This window comes from Oryzias latipes, chromosome 17, assembly GCF_053564925.1.
Source record: "Oryzias latipes strain Hd-rR chromosome 17, Olatipes_Hd-rR_3.1".
NCBI classification, from domain to species: domain Eukaryota; kingdom Metazoa; phylum Chordata; class Actinopteri; order Beloniformes; family Adrianichthyidae; genus Oryzias; species Oryzias latipes.
The window spans coordinates 12,031,882-12,052,789 of NC_136253.1; the positions used below are offsets into that span (position 1 = coordinate 12,031,882).

General features: G+C 42.6%; 1 protein-coding gene across 1 annotated transcript; it reads right to left on the reverse strand.

Moving 5' to 3' along the window:
• Window positions 1–17,723: 17,723 nt before the first annotated feature.
• Window positions 17,724–19,988, reverse strand: LOC101162783 (tripartite motif-containing protein 16). Its single transcript, XM_078934431.1, has one exon. It carries the CDS (start codon window positions 19,937–19,939, stop codon window positions 18,275–18,277), a length of 1,665 nt encoding a protein of 554 aa, XP_078790557.1. The 5' UTR covers window positions 19,940–19,988; the 3' UTR covers window positions 17,724–18,274.
• Between the last annotated feature and the right edge of the window lie 920 nt (window positions 19,989–20,908).

Below are 20,908 nucleotides of genomic sequence, written 5' to 3' on the forward strand. Positions count from 1 at the left end.
ATTAAAAACACGCTTAGGTTTTGGGCCGAAGAAAGATAAACATTTATTGAACACATTAAAGGCCCGTACACACCGGGACGAATATTCGCCAGGCGTTATTCGCCAGCGTTTTTCGCCACGTTTTTTGAGTACACACCCAGGCGATTTTCGCTGACGATGAGCCGAGCGAACATGCAATTTCATTCCCTGACATTAGAAGGCGCTTAATGTAAACAGAAATACTCCTGTACACAAGGTGGCGCTGCGCAACTTTACGATTCTTAAAGTCGCTTTTCACTCAGAAGAAGAGAGCAAGTATTTACGCGCTTGTCAGAATCATACAAAGAAAACATGAATATTTCAAACATCAGTAGCTCCAACTGGTACTTGGTAAGGGGATATTTTAGAATGTCCGTCATTATTTCTTCGCGGCAGTGTAGACGCTACTTGGCGTCTATCTTCTTCGCTGGTATGTGTGCTCAGCAAGGCAGTTTTGTGTTTGAGCGCCCCCAAGTTGTGTTTTACTGTAACTCCAGAAGCTCCAGACACGTGTGCAAAAGCTCCATTCTCATTGGTTGAATAGATTTCGACGCGACGCGTCAAAAAAAAAAAACGAACCCGAGGCGTTTTTTTTTTTTTTTGACGCTTTGGCGCGTGGCGTTTTTTCGCGTCGGTGTGCACACTCACATTGGTGCCCTTTGTTTAGTCACGAGGCGTTAAATTCATCCCGGTGTGAACAGGCCTTAAAGCTAAACTTTTAAACCTTTAATACTGAATTTTTACAAAATAAATATGAAACACTAATCTAGAATAACTCCAGTTAAACCTTGAATAATGTATAATATTTGGCTCTCCATTAAAATGTATTCTGTCAAAATTATACAAAAATGAACATGCTGCAGAACAAAACAAACAAAGCCTAGAAATATTAATAATAAGAAATAACAAATTATGTTATTCATAATGTATCTATTATGAATCTAGCCACAGGGGTTGCAATCTAGCCACAGGGGTTGCAAGCCAGTTGCCTCTGTGCCGGTCCCAAGCCCGGATAAATAGAGAGGGTTGCGTCAGGAAGGGCATCCGGCGTAAAAATTGCCAAAATAACCATGCGAATCATCCACAACACTTTAGACATACCGGATCGGTCGAGGCCCGGGTTAACAACGACCGCCACCGATGCTGTTAACCTACAGGGTGTCGGTGGAAATTTGACTACTGTTGGTCGAAGAAAGAGGGGAGGCAGAAGGGTCCGTGGCCAGAGAGAGAAGGGAAAAGGCAGGAACATAGGTTTGAGAATAGGGACTCTTAACGTTGGCACAATGACAGGGAAAGGCAGAGAGCTGGCAGACATGATGGAGAGAAGGAAGGTAGATGTACTGTGTGTGCAGGAGACAAGGTGGAAGGGCAGCAAGGCACGTAGTATTGGAGGAGGATACAAACTGTTCTATCATGGTGTTGATAGGAAGAGAAACGGGGTAGGTGTGATTCTGAAGGGGGAGTTTGTAAACAGTGTTCTAGAGGTGAAAAGAGTCTCAGACAGGATGATGAGCTTAAAGTTAGAAATTGAAGGGGTGATGGTGAATGTAGTCAGTGGGTATGCGCCACAGGTTGGCTGTGAGTTAGAAGTGAAGGAGAGATTCTGGAGTGAGTTGGATGAGGTCATAGAGAGTTTCCCCAGAGGAGAGAGAGTTGTTATTGGAGCAGACTTTAATGGGCATGTTGGTGAGGGCAACAGAGGTGATGAGGAGGTGATGGGCAGGTTTGGTGTGAAGGAAAGGAATCTGGAGGGACAGATGGTGGTGGACTTTGCGAAGAGGATGGAAATGGCTGTAGTCAACACTTACTTCCAGAAGAGAGAGGAACATAGAGTGACATACAGAAGTGGAGGTAGGAGTACCCAGGTGGACTACATCCTATGTAGACGAGGTCATTTGAGAGAGGTTATTGACTGCAAAGTGGTGGTAGGAGAGAGTGTAGCCAGACAGCACCGCATGGTGGTGTGTAAGATGACTCTGGAGGCCAGGAAGAAGAAGAGAGGGAAAACAGAAAAGAAGACCAAGTGGTGGAAGCTACAGAATGAAGAAACTTGTGAGGAATTTAGGCAGAAGTTGAGACAGGTCCTGGGTGGTCAGGATGAGCTTCCAGATGACTGGGAAACTACAGCAGAAATGATCAGGGAAACAGGTAGGAAGGTGCTAGGTGTGTCATCTGGAAAGAGGAAAGACGGTAAAGACACTTGGTGGTGGAATGAGGAAGTACAGGAATGCGTCCAGAGGAAGAGGTTGGCTAAAAGGAAGTGGGATGTAGAAAGGACTGAGGAAGGTAGACAGGAGTACAAGGAAGCGCAGCGTAGAGTGAAGAGAGAGGTGGCAAAGGCCAAACAGAAGGCTTACGATGAGCTATATGACAGGTTAGACACAAAGGAAGGAGAGAAGGACTTGTACAGGCTAGCCAGACAGAGAGACAGAGATGGGAAGGACGTGCAACAGATAAGGGTGATTAAGGACAGAGATGGAAAGGTGCTAACAACCCAGGAGAGTGTACAGAAAAGATGGAAGGAGTATTTTGAGGAGCTGATGAACGTGGAAAATGACAGGGAAAGAAGGGAGGAAGATGTGGTTGTTGTGGAGCAGGAAGTAGCAGAGATTGGAAAGGAGGAGGTTAGGAAGGCTCTGAAAAGGATGAAGAGCGGAAAGGCCGTTGGTCCTGATGACGTACCTGTGGAGGTATGGAAGTGCCTAGGAGAGACAGCAGTGGAATTTCTAACAAGGTTGTTCAATAGGATTTTAGAGAGTGAGAAGATGCCTGAGGAATGGAGGAGAAGCGTTCTGGTTCCGATCTTTAAGAACAAGGGTGACACGCAGAACTGCAGCAACTATAGAGGAATAAAGTTGATGAGCCACACAATGAAGCTGTGGGAAAGAGTAGTGGAAGCCAGGCTTAGGAAGAAGGTGGAGATCTGTGAGCAGCAGTATGGTTTCATGCCCCGTAAGAGCACCACTGATGCTATTTTTGCTTTGAGAATGTTGATGGAAAAGTACAGAGAAGGTCAGAAGGAGCTGCATTGTGTGTTCGTAGATTTAGAGAAGGCGTATGACAGGGTGCCGAGGGAGGAGCTGTGGTACTGTATGAGGTCGTCTGGAGTGGCAGAGAAGTATGTCAGAGTAGTTCAGGACATGTATGAGAGAAGTATGACGGTGGTGAGATGTGCTGTAGGTCAGACAGAGGAGTTCAAGGTGGAGGTGGGACTACACCAAGGATCAGCTTTGAGTCCTTTTTTGTTTGCTATGCTGATGGACAGGCTGACAGACGAGGTAAGACAGGAATCTCCCTGGACAATGATGTTTGCGGATGACATTGTAATTTGCAGTGAGAGTAGAGAGCAGGTGGAGGAACAGCTAGAGAGGTGGAGGTTTGCTCTGGAAAGAAGAGGCATGAAGGTCAGTCGTAGTAAGACAGAATACATGTGTCTGAACGAGAGGGATCAAGGTAGAAGCGTTAGGTTACAGGGGGCTGAGGTGAAGAAGGTGCAGGAGTTTAAGTACTTGGGGTCAACAGTTCAGTGTGATGGGGAGTGTGGAAAAGAGGTGAAGAGGCGAGTGCAGGCAGGTTGGAGCGGGTGGAGGAAAGTGTCAGGAGTGTTGTGTGACAGAAGAGTGTCAGCAAGACTCAAAGGAAAGGTGTACAAGACAGTGGTGAGACCAGCTCTGCTCTATGGGTTAGAGACGGTAGCAGTGAGACAGAGACAAGAGGCTGAGATGGAGGTAGCGGAGATGAAGATGTTGAGGTTCTCCTTAGGAGTGACCAGGTTAGACAGGATAAGGAACGAGTACATCAGAGGGACGGCTCATGTTGCCTGTGTTAGCGACAAAGTCAGAGAAGCCAGACTGAGATGGTTTGGACATGTTCAGAGGAGGGATAGTGGATATATTGGTAGAAGGATGTTGGAGATGGAGCTGCCTGGCAGGAGGGCAAGAGGACGGCCAAAGAGGAGATACATGGATGTCTTAACAGAGGACATGAAGTTGGCTAATGTTAGGGTAGAAGATGTCCATGATAGAGTGAGGTGGAAAAGGATGATTCGCTGTGGCGACCCCTGATGGGAAAAGCCGAAAGAGAAAGAAGAGAATTGTGTGCTACACCAACAGTAGAAATCCTCCAAACATATCAATCCATTCATAAACACCTATTGTTTATTTATGATTTCCTGAAGTGCAGCTGTTTTACTGCATTATCTGCTTTTTTTTATTAACTTAATGACAGAAAAGACACTTAATAAAAATATCAATAGTTAGTAAATAATGACATATTAACATAAGTAATTTGACAATTGACTTCCATGTGTGGCATTTTGGTTTACCCTTGGAGGCCGCCACCAGAAAACTAAAAACCAAAAGCACAGGACTCTCCGACATAGGAAACCAAGACTGTGTTTAAGAAAATAGACAACCTTTATTACAAATAGTGTTAAAATTCCTATTCTAAGAGACACCCGAAAAGAGTTAACCAAACCACAAGGGCGATCATGCCCAGCCCACACAGTTAGCTGCACCCAGCTGTGCACTCTGTTGCAGGCTCAATGTCGCGCCCATTGGGTCCAGTGGCAGTCCAAGGTGGTGGGACACTGGGCTCTGGTTGTGCCCAGGGCGATAGAAGACCTGAAGGGGGAACCCGCAATGATAGCTCTCGATCCGGCTCCGTCACGCCGCTCCCCAGTGCGTGGATGGATGGCCTTCACTGAACTGTGTACAGAGCACACACGATCCCCGGAAATCCTGGCTGTGGCACCGCTCTTGGACAACGGTGCACCAAGGGGTCACAGAGTTGGCAGAGAAGGAGTGCAGACAAACAATGAAAAATGAAAAAAAACAGGAGCACCTACAAAATAAGTACCCCCCCACACACACACACACACACACACACACACACACACACACACACACACACACACACACACACACACACACACACACACACACACACACACACACACACACACACACACACACACACCTGCTGATGAAGTAGCTGGTGTGCCATGTGATCCCAACCAAGTGGCCCTCTGCCTGCCACACATGCTATTGCATGGGCAGGTGTGGGCAATTCCCTTGTTATGTCATTATGAGTGAAGCAGATAAAAGGCCTGCAGTTGATTAGAGGACTTGTGCTTGCATTTTGCAAGATTTTGCTGTGAACAGACAACCTGCGGTCAAAGGAGCTCTACATGCAGGTGAAAGGAGCCATCATTAAGTTGAGAAAACAGGAAAAAAAACATGCAAGAAATGGCTACAGTATTAGGAGTGGATTGGACTTTGCTAAAAAGCATCTAGAAAAGCAAGCACAGTTCTGGAAAAACATTCTTAGGACAGATGAAACCAAAATCAACCTCTACCAGAATGATGGCAAGAGAAAGCACACTACAGGTGATGGCCTGGGCGTGCATGGCTGCTAGTGGCACTGGGACACTAGTGTTTATCGATGACGTGACACAGGACATAAGGAGCCCAATGAATTCTGAGGTGTTAAGAGACATACTGTCTGCGCAGATCCAGGTGAATGCAGTCAAACTGAGTGGCCGGCATTTCATTATACAGATGGACAACAACCCAAAACATGCAGGCAAAGCAACTCAGGACTTTATTAAAGCAAAGAAGTACAATATTCTTGAATGGCCAAGTCAGTCACCTGATCTTAACCCAATTGAGCATGCATTTCACTTGTTGAAGACTAAACTTCTGACAGAAAGGCCCACAAACAAACAGCAACTGAAAGCCAGTGCAGTAAAGGCCTGGCAGAGCATTCAGAATGAGAAAAACCAGCATCTGGTGATGTCCATGAGTTCAAGACTTCAAGACAGGCTGTCATTGCCAACAAAGGATTTTCAACCAAATATTAATAATGAACATTGTCAAGTTATTTTTGCCCCAATTGAAGGGGAAAGCATCAAATGGAGGAAATGCCAGCAGGACTCCACTCATGACTCAAGAACTACATGAACGTGTCTCTTTTCTTTATTTGTATTTGATTTTAGACAGAGACCTTTTCCAGTGTTAATGAGTATTCGAAGAATCCAAGCAAGGTGAAAAACCTGTACAGAAATAATACTTATGAAAATTGAATAATACTTATGAAATTGAAATGAAATTACAAATAACTATACTTTAATTTCAAATAACAAAATATCATATTTTAAATGATCAAATTTCACACAATGCACCGTGATCAATGAATCAAACAGACATAGAAAATACATCCCAAACAATTCATGTCTAAAGCGCACCGATAACGCGATAGACAGCTGATCTGTAAAGGCGCCCCTGAAACAGCTGATCAACCCCCGATCACTTCCGCATCTTACCGGCTGCCTCTTCACTTTTTTAGATGCCTTGGGGTGAATTTTTCCTTCATCTGACGGTTGGTCTGAACGTCTGCTTCTTTCAGTTCGCCTGTCAGATCAGTGATCACTGCTTTTGCGCAGCACGTAAATCACCATGCGCACGCAGGCGCGCTGACGCGGGTTTAATTAATCTCACCTGTTGCGGTTGACCTATTTTTGGAATCTTTTCATTTTAAATATTTTCCTTAAATTTCTAACTCACTTTCCAAATATCCAATTTCCACCCTGATTTATCTTTTTTCAACCATTTTAATTTACATATACACACGCTTTTTCTTCTTTTCTTTTCTTTTTATTTATTTATTTATTTATTTTTTCTCCGGGCATCAAGTGAGTTTTGACCTAACACCTCCCACTCGGCATTCTTATGAATACACTAAGAATGTCGCTGACTGTCAGAGGTCAAACAATTTCAATAACATTCACAAGATTTACCTTGTTTGATCTTCAACGGGTAGTAAAACAACTAACCGTCTAACATCTCTGTGCAAAATAGTCGCTTTTTCATTTTGTTCATTTAGTCTTGACACACTTTTCTTCGTTTGCCCACCTATTGTTTTCACCTCAGGTGGATGGTAACTTGGACTAACCCGTACATCAACATCCCTGACTATGCCCCTACTGTCTGGATAAGTGCGAACTACACGACCCAACCTGAATTGACCTCTCAAAGCATTCTGGTCGCTCAACCATACAATGTCCCCTACAGCAACATTTCTCTGTGCAGTATGCCACTTGCTCCGCACGAACAAGTTGGGGCCGGCGAGTTGACTCCATTCTCTCCAGAAATTGTCCACTTCAGTCTGTATGGCTTTGAGTCTCTTGTAGGGATAGCTGGTGAAGTCAAATGTTCCTGGATCTCCCTCTGGAGAGGCTCGGCCTAGTAGAAGAGTGTTTGGCGTGATGTAGAGAATGCATTCCTCCCGGCTTTGTATCCTCGCGTCGATTGGCCTCTCATTAGCCAGATTTGCTGCCAAATAGAGCGCTGTCTGGAATTCACTATAAGTCAGTGAGGATCCTCTTCCAATGTTCCTAAGTGCCCTCTTCATGATGCGAACAGCAGCTTCAGCAGCTCCATTCCTGTGAGGAGAATCAGCTGGATGGATTTTCCATACCCACTCTGTCCCTTGTTCAGCTGATAGGTCTTCCAAGCTTCCTTTGTCTTGACTGTTGAGGAACTTGTACATCTCTTTCAAGACTGGTTTAGCTCCAACAAAGTTAGTGCCGGGGTCTGACCAGATTTTCCTTGGATGTCCTCTGATTGCAGTGAATCTTTGGTAAGCCATCAGAAATCCTTCAGTTGACAGGTCATTTGCAATTTCTGCATGAATAGCTCTGCTGGCCATACAGCAAAACAGAACACCCCAAACTTTTTGTGTCACTCTTTTTTCACATCTTCTCTTACTTGGTAGGGTCCGAATAGGTCTATGGTTGTGAATTGGAATGGTGCAGCAGGTTCAATTCTCTCTGGTGGTAATGAACTCATTATTTGTTGACAGTTCTTTGATTTTTCTTTTCTGCAGATTAAACAGTCATCAACAACTCGTTTTACGATTCTTCGACCTTTTATCACCCAAGCTTTGGTTCTCAGTCTTAACAAAGTTGCAGCAATTCCTTCATGATTTTGATTGTGGGCTTCTCGAGCTAGCAAAGTAGATACCCAAGCATCATGAGGTAAGATTGGGACACCAACTTTGTTTTTTCTGAAAACTTGTATCCGACCACCACAAACCAATAATCCAGACTCTTCATTTTTGTAGACTACTAATCTGTCAGTTGTGGTAGCAGGAAGAACCATGTTCTCTTGTGCTGCAAGAAAAATGTCTCTTAGGGCATCTTCTCTTTCTTTTACAGAGATGATTCCAGCCAATGGAACTGCCTCCCACTGTGGTTTTTCCATGGTCTTGTTTTTCCCTCCAAATCTTTTTGCTGCTCTCCACATCCATGCAACAGTTTTAATTAGGCGGGTTAAACAGCTGAAACGTTTGACGTCCACAAGTTTTCTGATAGCTGAGCCTGCAGATGGTCTTCCTGGTCCCATTTCCACCATTCAAGGAAGTCACGGAAAGTAGTTGCAGTACTTGAATTTTGCAATCCCTGTACAGTGCAGACATCTTGCGAATAATCTTTGAATTTGCTGTGAACCACCTCTTCATATCTTGCAGCAGCTGTTCTCATTGATCTCGCAAAATGTGTTTTTGACATGTGAGCAGAAATGGTTAACCCCTCAAAAAGCTTTGGATGAGTTCCTCCAACTGTTTTCCCGAGAGGACCATCCCACAAAACAAGATTTCCAACAGATTTAACTTTTTGTGGTGCAATTTGTCCTTCTCTGTGGCTTATGAGTAGTTGTATTTCTTTGGGTCTTTCCAGTTCAGCTAGTTTAACATCTGGGAAGAATTTTTGAAGCTGTTCTGCTGTCACATGATTTTTGATATCAGCAATGTTTTCTAGCCCATAGCACACTATTTGATGTGATTTTAACGTACCTTTTAGAGTCATCACCCTGATTTTCAGGAGGTATCTTTTTGTTTCAACATGAGCTTTCATTCCTCCAACCCCATGAACGATAAGTGTTATTTTTTCACTTCTGAGATTTAGCTTACTTGCTGCCTTATGGGTGATATAGTTCGTATCAGAAGCCAGGTCAATTAATGTTCCGATTTTTTGTCCATCATTTGCAGTCACTGTCAGTAGCATCATGATCACCGGAAACTCCTTTAGGCCATTTTCTTGCAACAAACTGGGTTCTTTTGTAGAAATTAAGTGCTCTGCTTGCAGTATTTGAAAATACATCTCTGCATTGTTCTGCCAGCTCTGGTGAGAGTTTACTGAAGAATTCCTCTTGCTCTTGAGTATATTTCTTTTGACTTTGACTTTATGCTGCATCTTCTTTGCTCCTCTTCTGACTCTGCTCACTTTTCTTGGGCTGAACCTTTGGGCATAGACAAAAATGATGTACGGCCATGTTTTCAGATTTGCAATCTTGGTTTTTACACAAGTATGCAGGGTTACAGAGAGAACAGTCATCATGAACCTCGAGACACCTTCTGCACGCTCCCAACTTTTTAACTGCAGCATTTTTCTCATCCGTCTTCAGACCTCGAAACTGCTTGCAGAAATAAAGTTTTATTTTGTGGTTCGGATCACCGCAGACCACACATGCTGCTCTGTCTTGTTTAGTGGGCCTTGTTCTGGTGTGTTTGATTTCATTTTTTGTTTCTCTTCCGGTTGGTTCATCATCCCAAAGTTGATTTAGCTGTTCGTATATGTTTTCTTGATCTTTGAGGAAGCTTAGGAGACTGTCAAAGCGGTTATCGGGCATCACCTTGTTCCTCTTGTCAGCTACATACATCAGCCATTCTTTTTTGAGGACCATAGGAAGTTTGCTTTCAATAGATTTTGTGACAAGTGGGTTTTTAATTGCACCTGTATCTCCAAGGTCACTTAAGTTGAGGACTGCTTTCTCCACAGCTTGAATTAAGTCTACAATTTTCCTTGGTTGGTGATTTTTAACAGGTGGCATTTTTTGCAGTTCCTCCACAATTTCAATAGCAATTGCAGTTTGGTTGCCAAAACGGTTCTCTAGGACTCGAAGAATTTCTTCAGCAGTGTTGTAACTTCTAAGACGGAGGTTTCTTGTGACTCTTTCATCAATGCTGTCCAAAAATTGAAATTTTTTCACTTCTTTTGAACCAGTCGGCTCGCCTTGCTTTTGAAGAGCTTCCCATTCTTTTCTCCATCTATAAAAGTCTCGCTGATTTCCACCAAATCTTGGAAGAGTCATTGCTTTCAATTTAACAACAGGTGTTGGAATGTTCGTGGGAAGAAAAATTCCTTTTCCTTCAGAATCCCTGACTTTTATTTTGATGAACTCAGCCTTTCTGGAGGTCAATTTTGGAACCATCAGTTCAAGTGCTATGAGACGATTTTGAAACTCCTCTTGACTATACGATGGGATCCAACGTCTCCACTGGTTGTATGTCTCTTTTGCAGACTTGGTCACATCTCTCAGATGAGTGAGCATGAAGTCGTACGCCTCCTGGTTGCCATCTGGGCGCATTGCAGCTACGTGTTCACACTCAGTTTCAGCCACTTGTAAAACTGTGGTTAATTCAAGATGTCCATAGTTGTTCCAAATAGTTTCTAGGAGGAGAGCTTTAATTTCTTTCAGTTTTAGCTCACATTCCTTTGCAGTTTTTTCAATGTCAACTTTCTGTTCTTCTGTTAACACCATTTCTTCGTCAGGGTCCAGGTCTGTTTCCAACTCTGCAATGAGTCCCATTTCCATTTCATCATTTGCACTCATAACTTTCTCAGCCTCCAAAATAAGTTTATTGAAACTTTCTTTGAGTTCCTCTTCAGACATATCCTCATAATTTCTGAGAATGGAGTTGGCTAAACGAGTGAATGATCTTTTTGCTGTTGTTCTCTCAATTTTTAGTTGTTCCACAGACTTCTCAGACTCAGACATGTTGATATTTATATATTTTGGTGATGTTCTTAACACTTTAAGTCCTTTCACACACAAAGTTAATTTACAGCTTCTGGGCAACCATTTTGTATTGAATTGTTGGTGCTTCAGTTTCGCTTTTCTAATGGTGTGTTTTTCAACAACGTTGAAGAATTTCACTTTTTCAAAATCCAGCTCCTGATTTCACTGTTTGATTCCACTGCTCCACAGTTAGAGGCCGGTTTTTCACTGTCAAGTTATTTTTGCCCCACTTGAAGGGGAAAGCATCAAATGGAGGAAATGCCAGCAGGACTCCACTCATGACTCAAGAACGTGTCTCTTTTCTTTATTTGTATTTGATTTTAGACAGAGACCTTTTCCAGTGTTAATGAGTATTCGAAGAATCCAAGCAAGGTGAAAAACCTGTACAGAAATAATACTTGTGAAAATACTTATGAAATTGAAATGAAATTACAAATAACTATACTTTAATTTCAAATAACAAAATATCATATTTTAAATGATCAAATTTCACACAATGCACCGTGATCAATGAATCAAACAGACATAGAAAATACATCCCAAACAATTCATGTCTAAAGCGCACCGATAACGCGATAGACAGCTGATTTCTAAAGGCGCCCCTGAAACAGCTGATCAACCCCCGATCACTTCCGCATCTTACCGGCTGCCTCTTCACTTTTTTAGATGCCTTGGGGTGAATTTTTCCTTCATCTGACGGTTGGTCTGAACGTCTGCTTCTTTCAGTTCGCCTGTCAGATCAGTGATCACTGCTTTTGCGCAGCACGTAAATCACCATGCGCACGCAGGCGCGCTGACGCCATTTTAATTTACATATACACACGCTTTTTCTTCTTTTCTTTTCTTTTTATTTCTTTTTATTTTTTTTCTCCAGGCATTAAGTGAGTTGTGACCTAACAAACATTTTGCTTTCAGTTATTTCATTTGTCCAATTACTTATGAGCTCATGAAATGAAGGGATTGTGTTTAAAAAATGCCTTAGTTTTTTCATTTTTAATGCAATCTTTTTGTTCAGCCCATGGAATAAAACCTGTAAGTCTGCACTTCAATTACATCTGAGTTTATTTAAAATTCACTGTGGTAATGTACAGAAACTAAATTAGAAAAAAAGTGACCGTGTATGTATACATATATATGTATATATATATATATATATATATATATATATATATATATATATATATATATATATATATATATATATATATATATATTGTTGGAAAATATATTCTGTCGCTTTGAGATTACTTTCCTTGTTGCATGTTCAATAAAGTCGAGAAGAAGAAAACCACGGGATTTCGGCCGGATTAAGTTTAACAAATTTATTCCCTAACAATATTTCTAAAAACAGAGTAAAAACAGATCGATCTGGGTGTCCAAAATCAAGGCCTGCAATACGCAAGAGGTTACATTCCGAATTCACATGCAGCTTGTCTGGAGACACAGGAAAATTCCTTGAGTTCAGACTTTTAAGCATGTGGTCAGAACATCCTCCCCCGGGAGCAAGATGGCCGCCGAATCTCCGCCTCTGGTCGCTGGAGATTGGCTGACAGAGGAGCCCGCCTACTTCCTTCAGCCCATGTTAGGAGTTACAGCATTTGGTCCTAGCTTCCTGCTTCAAACGTCCAGGGGGGTTATTTCAAAGACGGACCACTGTCCGACCACCAACAGTGTCCCCATGGGGGTCCAGCAGAGTCGCCCGGATCCTTCTCCGCAGGCAATCAGTCCCAACTCTTTGTCCTTTTCATGTGAGTTGACACCTCCAGGGTTTCCCAGGATTTAAATTGAATCCTGGAGACAATTTAATTCTGGTCCATGTCAGATCTACAGTTAAGGCTTCCAGATGGTCTTAGAAGATCAAAGACTGTTTTCTCCTGAAGGGGGTTGGAGGTTGGAGCTGCATTCCTGAAACCTCTCACAACTTAAAGAAGCTTCTTCGAGGTTTTAAGGATGTAAAAGCACACACTTCAGCAAATGACTTATCTTCAATGTAATAAAATTTAAGACTGCAAACCCTAATGAATTTACCAAAAAATATAAATTCCTTCAATATATATATATATATATATATATATATATATATATATATATATATATATATATATATATATATATATATATATATATATATATATATATATATATACTGACCAAATATATAAATGCAACACTTTTGTTTTTGCTCCCATTTTTTATGGTATGAACTCAAAGATGTGAAACATTTTCCACATACACAAAATAACCATTTCTCTGAAATATTGTTCAGAAATCTGTCTAAATCTGTGATAGTGAGCACTTCTCCTTTGCCAAGACAATCCATCCCACCTCACAGGTGTGCCATGTCAAGATGCTGATTAGACAGCATGATTATTGCACAGGTGTGCCTTAGACCGGCCACAAGAAAAGGCCACTCTGAAATCTTCAGTTGTATCACACAGCACAATGCCACAGATGTCGCAAGTTTTGAGGGAGCGTGCAATCGGCATGCTAATAGCAGGAATGTCCACCAGAGCTGTTGCTAGGGAATTGAATGTCCACTTCTCCAAAGGCTTTTTTATCGAGAATTTGGCAGCACATCCAACCGGCCTCACAACCGCAGACAACGTGTAACCACACCAGCCCAAGACCTCCACATCCAGCATGTCCACCTCCAAGATCGTCTGAGACCAGCCACTCGGACAGCTGCTGAAACAATCGGTTTGCATAACCTCAGAATTTCTGCACAAACTGTCAGAAACCGTCTAAGGGAAGCTCATCTGCATGCTCGTCGTCCTCATTGAGGTCTCGACCTCACTCCATTTGTCGTCGTAACTGACTTGAGTGGGCAAAAGCTCACATGTGATGGCGTCTGGCACGTTGGAGAGGTGTTCTCTTCACGAATGAATCCCGGTTTACACCGTTCAGGGCAGATGGCAGACAGCGTGTGTGGCGTCGTGTGGGTGAGCGGTTTTCTGATGTCAATGTTGTGGATCAAGTAGCCCATGGTGGTGGTGGGGTTATGGTATGGGCAGGCGTATGTTATGGGTGAAGAACACAGGTGCATTTCATTGATGGCATTTTGAAGCCCATTGTTGTGCCGTACATCCAACAACCTTACCTCATGTTGCAGCATGATAATGCACGGCCCCATTTTGCAAGGATCTGCACACAATTCTTGGAAGCTGAAAACATCACAGTTCTTGCATGGCCAACATACTCACCAGACATGTTACTCATTGAGCATGTTTGGGATGCTCTGGATCGGCGTATAAGACAGCGTGTTCCAGTTCCTGCCAATATCCAGCAACTTCGCACAGCCATTGAAGAAGAGTGGACCAACATTCCACAGGCCACAATAGACAACCTGATCAACTCTATGCGAAAGAGATGTGTCGCACTTCATGAGGCAAATGGTGGTCACACCAGATACTGACTGGTTGTCTGAGTTCCCTGACCCCCTCAATAAAACAAAACTGAAGATTTCAGAGTGGCCTTTTCTTGTGGCCAGTCCAAGGGACACCTGTGCAATGATCATGCTGTCTAATCAGCATCTTGACATGGCACACCTGTGAGGTGGGATGGATTGTCTTGGCAAAGGAGAAGTGCTCACTATCACAGATTTAGACAGATTTGTGAACAATATTTCAGAGAACTGGCTATTTTGTGTATGTGGAAAATGTTTCACATCTTTGAGTTCATACCATAAAAAATGGGAGCAATAACAAAGTGTTGCGTTTATATTTTTAGTCAGTGTATATATATTTGCACAGCCGTCACCTTGGGTCTTGTCTGGTGTGGTAGATCTGAGCCTCTATCACTCTGGTGCTCAGGGCTTGTTCCTGAGCTGCCAGGATGAGTGCTTCAGTGCTGTCCTGTAGGCCAGCCCTTTCTAGCCATTGGTAGGACTTCTTGATATCAGCAACTTCAGTAATGGTCCGGTGGTACCCACAATCAAGGCCAAACAACTAGTAGCCCAATGTTCTAACATCCACAAATGGCAACTCCTATAACATCTTAAGATTGAAGCAGTACAATACAATTGCAATACCACAGGAGATCCAGAGCAGCAGGTAAAAGGGGAGGCTATACCACACTCCCACCTTGAGCTTGGGTACACAGCCCCAACAACCACTGATAAGCTGAGTAAGGCAGCAACTGACCTGAAAGACAAGATCATGTCTAGAATGAACACTAGGCAACCCGTACACCGGCTACAATGGTTAAATGATGTACCACCTGAAAATCTCCTGCAAGCTGTGGATGAAGCATTGAAGGCAATTCCTACCACAGTAATCACAGAAAACAATGAACTTGTTTACACTTCAGCAGCAGCGACCTTTGAAATGCTTGGCTATAAGAGCAACCATGGGAGAAATCAATACCCACCAAGGAAGCAACGGTTAGAGGCCAAAATTACGGTAGCTCGAAGGGATGTGAGTAAGCTGACAGAGGCTCAAAGAGGTACAATGAGAAAGCAAGTACCAAAGAGATTCAGCCAGATGCCCATACCTGAAACACTGGAAACTGCCAAACAAAGGCTCCTAGCCAAAGAAGGCTAAAGAGGTACACAAGAGACAATGAAGCCAGACGGGTAAACAGGCTGTTTGCAATTCAACTCAGCTTACAAAAGTGTATGCTCAGTGGCAGGATCAAAACAGCCGATCATACCCACCAATGCTAAGAACTAAACAGTACTGAAAAAGTACATGGGAGAAAGAGACAGCACATAACAGTGGCTGGTCTCCAAGAGAAAAGAACATAGCAACTTCTCTGAACAGAATCCAGTAACCACCACAGTGGCAGACATCCAAAAAGAATATCAGGTAAGAAAAACTGCACAGCACTAGACCCTGACATGATACATACTTACTGGCTAAAGAAACTCACCGCACTCCACGATACTCTGGCTGTATCTCGTAGGAGTTGCCTTGATTTCTGCCTCTAACCGTTGCTTCCATGGTGGGTATTGTTTTATCCCATGGTTGCTCTTATAGCCAAGCATCTGAAGGATAACTGCTGCTGTACACCAGTTCATTGGTTTATGTGATGGTTGTGGTAGGAATTGCCCTCAATGCTTCATTCACAGCTTACAGGAGACTTTCAGGCAGTACATAACTTAACCGGTGTAGCTGGTGACGGGGTTGCCTAGTGTTCGTTCTAGACATGATATTGTCTTTCAGGTAAGTTGCTGCCTTGCTCAGTGTAGCTGTGGTTGTGGGGGCTGTGTACCCAAGCTCAGGGTAGGAGTGTGGTATGGCCTCCTCTCTGACCTGCTGCTCTGGATCTCCCATGGTGGTATTGCAATTGAGCTGTACCGCTTCAATCTCAAGTTGTGATAGGAGTTGCCATTTGTGGATTAGAGCATTGGGCTCCCAGCTGTTTGGCAGTTAGCCTTGATTGAGGGTTTTGAAACTTCCATTCATTCCATATTCTCTGCCTGTAACCCCCCTGGGTGGGATTTCTTGAGTAGTAACATTCTAACAGAACTTTGTTCTCAATTAAATTCAATTCAATTTTATTTGTATAGCCCAAAATCACAACAACAGTCGTCTCGATGGACTTCACACATCTAGTCCATTTCTGTCTTGTTCCAGTATCCCACTTTCCATCAGGGTGCTCTGTCCCCCAGCACCTGACACAGACCTTGTTTGGCCGGGCAACATCTGACGCATGACATGTGTTTCATAGTCTCTCACTGGGTGATGTTATCTGGTACCCATTGATACCATTACCATTCGTTGATTGTTCATTCCCCCCTGGGAATCGAACCCTGGTTTCCTGCGTGCCAATCCTATATATATATATATACAGACAGACAGACAGACAGACAGACAGATAGATATTTATATATATATATGGAAATCAGCATCCCATTGAGAATCCCTCTATGTACTTGCCGTGCACGCCCATTGACCCAAGGTTACCAAGTCGAATGTAGTTATGTTAACTCATAACCGGTATTTCAGAACCCACATACACAGAGTAAGCAAGTTCAGGTTGACTTCAGCTAGAGTTCAGGGTTAAACTCAGGGTAGTTTAACCCTTGTGCTATCTTAGATGGCCCCACCCTTACATTGACGTGTTCTCCCTACCATGACAAAGGTGGATAAAGGTGGAGAGGATTTCATGTAATCCATGGACACCAGTGAAGATCACAAATCATTGAAGAAAAAAGGTTCAGAGCACTGTCTAGTGGGTCTAGCTGACCTAACTCCCAATGTTAAATTGCCTACGATAGTACAAGGGTTACACATGCCTTCTGGAAAAACCCCCAGGCCTATTATATGACAGATGAATGTGTGCAAACATGCTGCATGAAACAAAGATGCTACTGCTTGAAGAATGTCAGCTTTAAGAAAACTCTCTTCATTGACATTGTTTTAGCTTATCCATAAAAAACAGATATTCATGACTGGATTTTTGCAACGGGACAAGTTGATCCTCACATGTGACCTTAATCATCCTTTAGAAACTGGATGAACTGAGAGATTTATGTTTTTTATAGAAAGTTAAGAGACAGAGATGAATATTTATCAAAATGATTAGAATGTAAAGATTGTTTTTCAGCTTCAGTCCAGTTCAGTGTTCTGTCTGAGCAGCTGATTCCACTAAAAACCAGACCTTTGGTCTTTTCAGCTTTTAAATCATTGAAGTAAAAAAACTTTTGGATCAAATCTAGAGGAAAACTTCTCATTTGACTGGAATGAAGCTGTTTTACTGCAGAAAGTCCAAAGGACACAGACTGACTGACAGAGATGTTTCTGCTCTAAACATGAACTCTGTCATTTCTGGAGTTCCAGGAAAACTGCCTCAGTTCTTCCCTCATATTATTCCCACTTTTCTTCATCAGAATTCAGTCAAATTCTGGAATGAAGACAAAAGAATCAGGATATTTTTATTGTCAAATGATCAGAAACAATTTTTCTCTGAAGAACAAAGAAATGAAAACACAAATCTTCAATCCAAAGTTGAAATGAAGCAAAAAGAAAGAAAACAAAGTTGTAAATGTTCTTCTTTCTACAAACACAATCTTCTCCTTCAGTTTCTTCTCTTGTTGTTTCTGTGTAGAACAAACGCAGAAAGTCTATGATTGTGACGTCACTGATTCCATTTGTGTTGCAGCTTCCTTCAGTTCACATGACAACAACACAAAAACATGAACAAAACGTTTGTGTGAAATTTGAATTCAAACAGTCAAATCCCAAAGTTCAAAGAAACAACAAGAAAACAGATTTTACTCCAAGAAGTTTGAGATTCATGTTCAAAAATGTCTGAAATCCACATTCTAGAGATTTTTCATTTCTCTCTTTATTTCTGACTACAAACATTACTCCACAGAATATTAACAGTTAAAATGTTTAGTTCAAAATGATCCAAAGCAGAGAAATCACCAAAAACAAACATTTCACTTCTTTCAGGAACTATTTGAGTTTACAGAACTCTGCTGTGTCTCCAAAATCACCATACAACCTCATTCCAGCATGGAGCGGCTGAGTGAATGTGGTCTGGACTCTGTGGAGGAGAGTCATGCTTTCAGAGACGCTGTAGAAGGACAGAACACCTGCTCTGTGATCCAGGTACACTCCTACTCTGGAGGAAACAGGAGCTGAGATGGAGGTTTTTATGCTGCTGTGGTAAAATGAGAAACATTTTGGAGAACAAATTAATACCCAAGATTTGTCATTACAACCAAATTCACTTTCATATCCAGATCTGCTGATGTTCTTGTATGTGACTGCTACACTAACACCTGTTCCTCTCCTCTCCACCTCCCAGTAACAACGTCCAGTCAGACTCTCTCTACTCAGAACCTGAAATCGATCAGTGAATCTGTCTGGATGATCAGAATAAGACTGAGGTTTTATCAAGGCTTTCACCTTTCTGTTCTCATCTGAGAGTAACATATGTCCATTTGCTGTGTTTGGATCCAGTCTGATTTGACATGAATATTTCAAGAAGTCAGCTCTGCTCTTTGGTTCTGGTTCTGGCAGTAAAACATCCACATGAGTGACTGTCAGTGAGATGTTTGTCCATTCCTCTCTCAGAATGTCCTGCAGTTTGTCTCTGAGCTCTGACACAGCTGCTGTCACATCCTCAAAGTATCTCAGAGGACGGACATTGATGCTGGATGAGTGTGTGGACTCACTGAGTGGTGGCAGTGAGGGGTAGTTGAGCAGAAACTGGCTGTGATCCTCTGTGAGTGAGAGCTGCTTCAGCTCAGCGTCTCTCCTCTTCAGCTCAGTGATCTCCTGCTCCAGCTCCTCCTGAAGATCTTTGACTCGTCTCACTTCAGTTTGCTGCTGGGATCTGATCTGCTGCTTCACATCACAGCTTCTTTTCTGGATGAGACGGATCATCTCAGTGAAGATCTTCTCACTGTCCTTCACTGTTTGATCAGCAGAGTGATTGATGGCCTCCACCTCCTGTTGAAGCAGCTTCACCTCCTTCTCTCTGTCCTGGATTCTCTGCTGGATTTGTTGTTGACTCTCCTCCAGCTCTCTCTGCCTCTCAGTCCTTTCTGCTGCAGCTGAGACTGTGTCGTGGCCTCTATGTTCATCCACAGAGCAGAGATAACAGATACACTTCTGATCAGTGCGACAGAACATCTTCATCACCTCATCATGACGGGAGCAGATGTTCTCCTGCAGGTTCTTGGAGGGTTCCACCAGCTTGTGTTTCTTGAATGCAGCTGCATCCAAATGAGACTGAAGGTGTTTCTCACAGTAAGAGGCCAGACAGATCAAACAGGACTTGATGGCTTTCAGTTTTCTTCCAGTGCAGACATCACAGACCACATCTTCAGGTCCAGCATAGCAGAGATCAGCAGGAGCAGCTTGGAGTCCAGTCTTCTTCAGCTGATCCACTAAAGCAGCAAACATGAAACTTTTCTTCAGAACAGGCCTCGGTATGAAGGTCTTCCTGCACTGAGGACAGCTGGGGGTTTTCTCCTCTTCATCCCAGAATCCTTGAATACACTTCATGCAGTAGCTGTGTCCACAGGGAATAGTCACCGGATCCTTCAGCAGATCCAGACAGATGGAACAGCAGAAGGTTTCTTGATCCAGATCAATTCCTTTCTGCGCCATTTCTCCTCTCAGACACAAAGACTGAGAGAGTTTCACTTTCTCAGAAGCCAGTGTGACTTTGATCCTCCAATCAGGTGGTTTCACTGTGAGTTCAGCCAATCAGCTTCTTTCTTCTCTTCCTGTTGGTTACGCCCATCATGACAGAGGAGGAGCTGCAGATCAGGAAGAGGAGAAATTTAGTGAAGGTGGCTGTTAAACTTTTTAGAAAGAGAAAAAGAAGACATCAAATGTCTTCTCCTTCATCAGATCCAGACAGATGGAACAGTAGAACATGGAACAGTTTTAGTCATTTTGCTTCAGAGTTCCAGTTGAAGAAGCTGCAGTTCTTCTTGCAGTCAAGGTTTCCTCACAGCTTGTTTCCCTTTAAGACTTTGAACTTTCAAATGTTTTGTAATCAGGACGATTTCAGGATCAGATTTCAGGACAGTCTGTGATTTCACAGAAGACTTTACTGCAAGTCTGAAACATTTTTGGTTTTACTGTCAGTCAAAGATCATGAAAGAGACAAAGTACTAAGTTTTTCATGGTTATCAACAAATATGTTTTAGCAACAACAGTCAAATAATAAAATATGCAGTTTTTTAGAATGATTTTATCCCTTGTGCTATCTTAGGCACTTTAACGTTGGTAGTTGGGTCATCTAGACCCACTAGACAGTGCTCTGAACCTTTTTTCTTCACTGATTTGTGAACCTCATGGGTGTCCATGGATTACATGAAATCTTTCCACCTTTATCCACCTTTGTCATGGAAAGGAGAACAGGTCATCTTGCCCCCCTAGGATAGCACAAGGATTAATAAAGATTCTGGATCTATAAAGTGATTTTCATACCAATAAACTGAGAATAAAAACAGAGAAAATCCGTCAGTTTTCAGACAGGAAGTACTAAAAATCTAGATTTGTACTTAAACTTTATAGAATTTTTTATAGGATCATGAAGCAAAGAATTATAAAATTCAATTTACACAC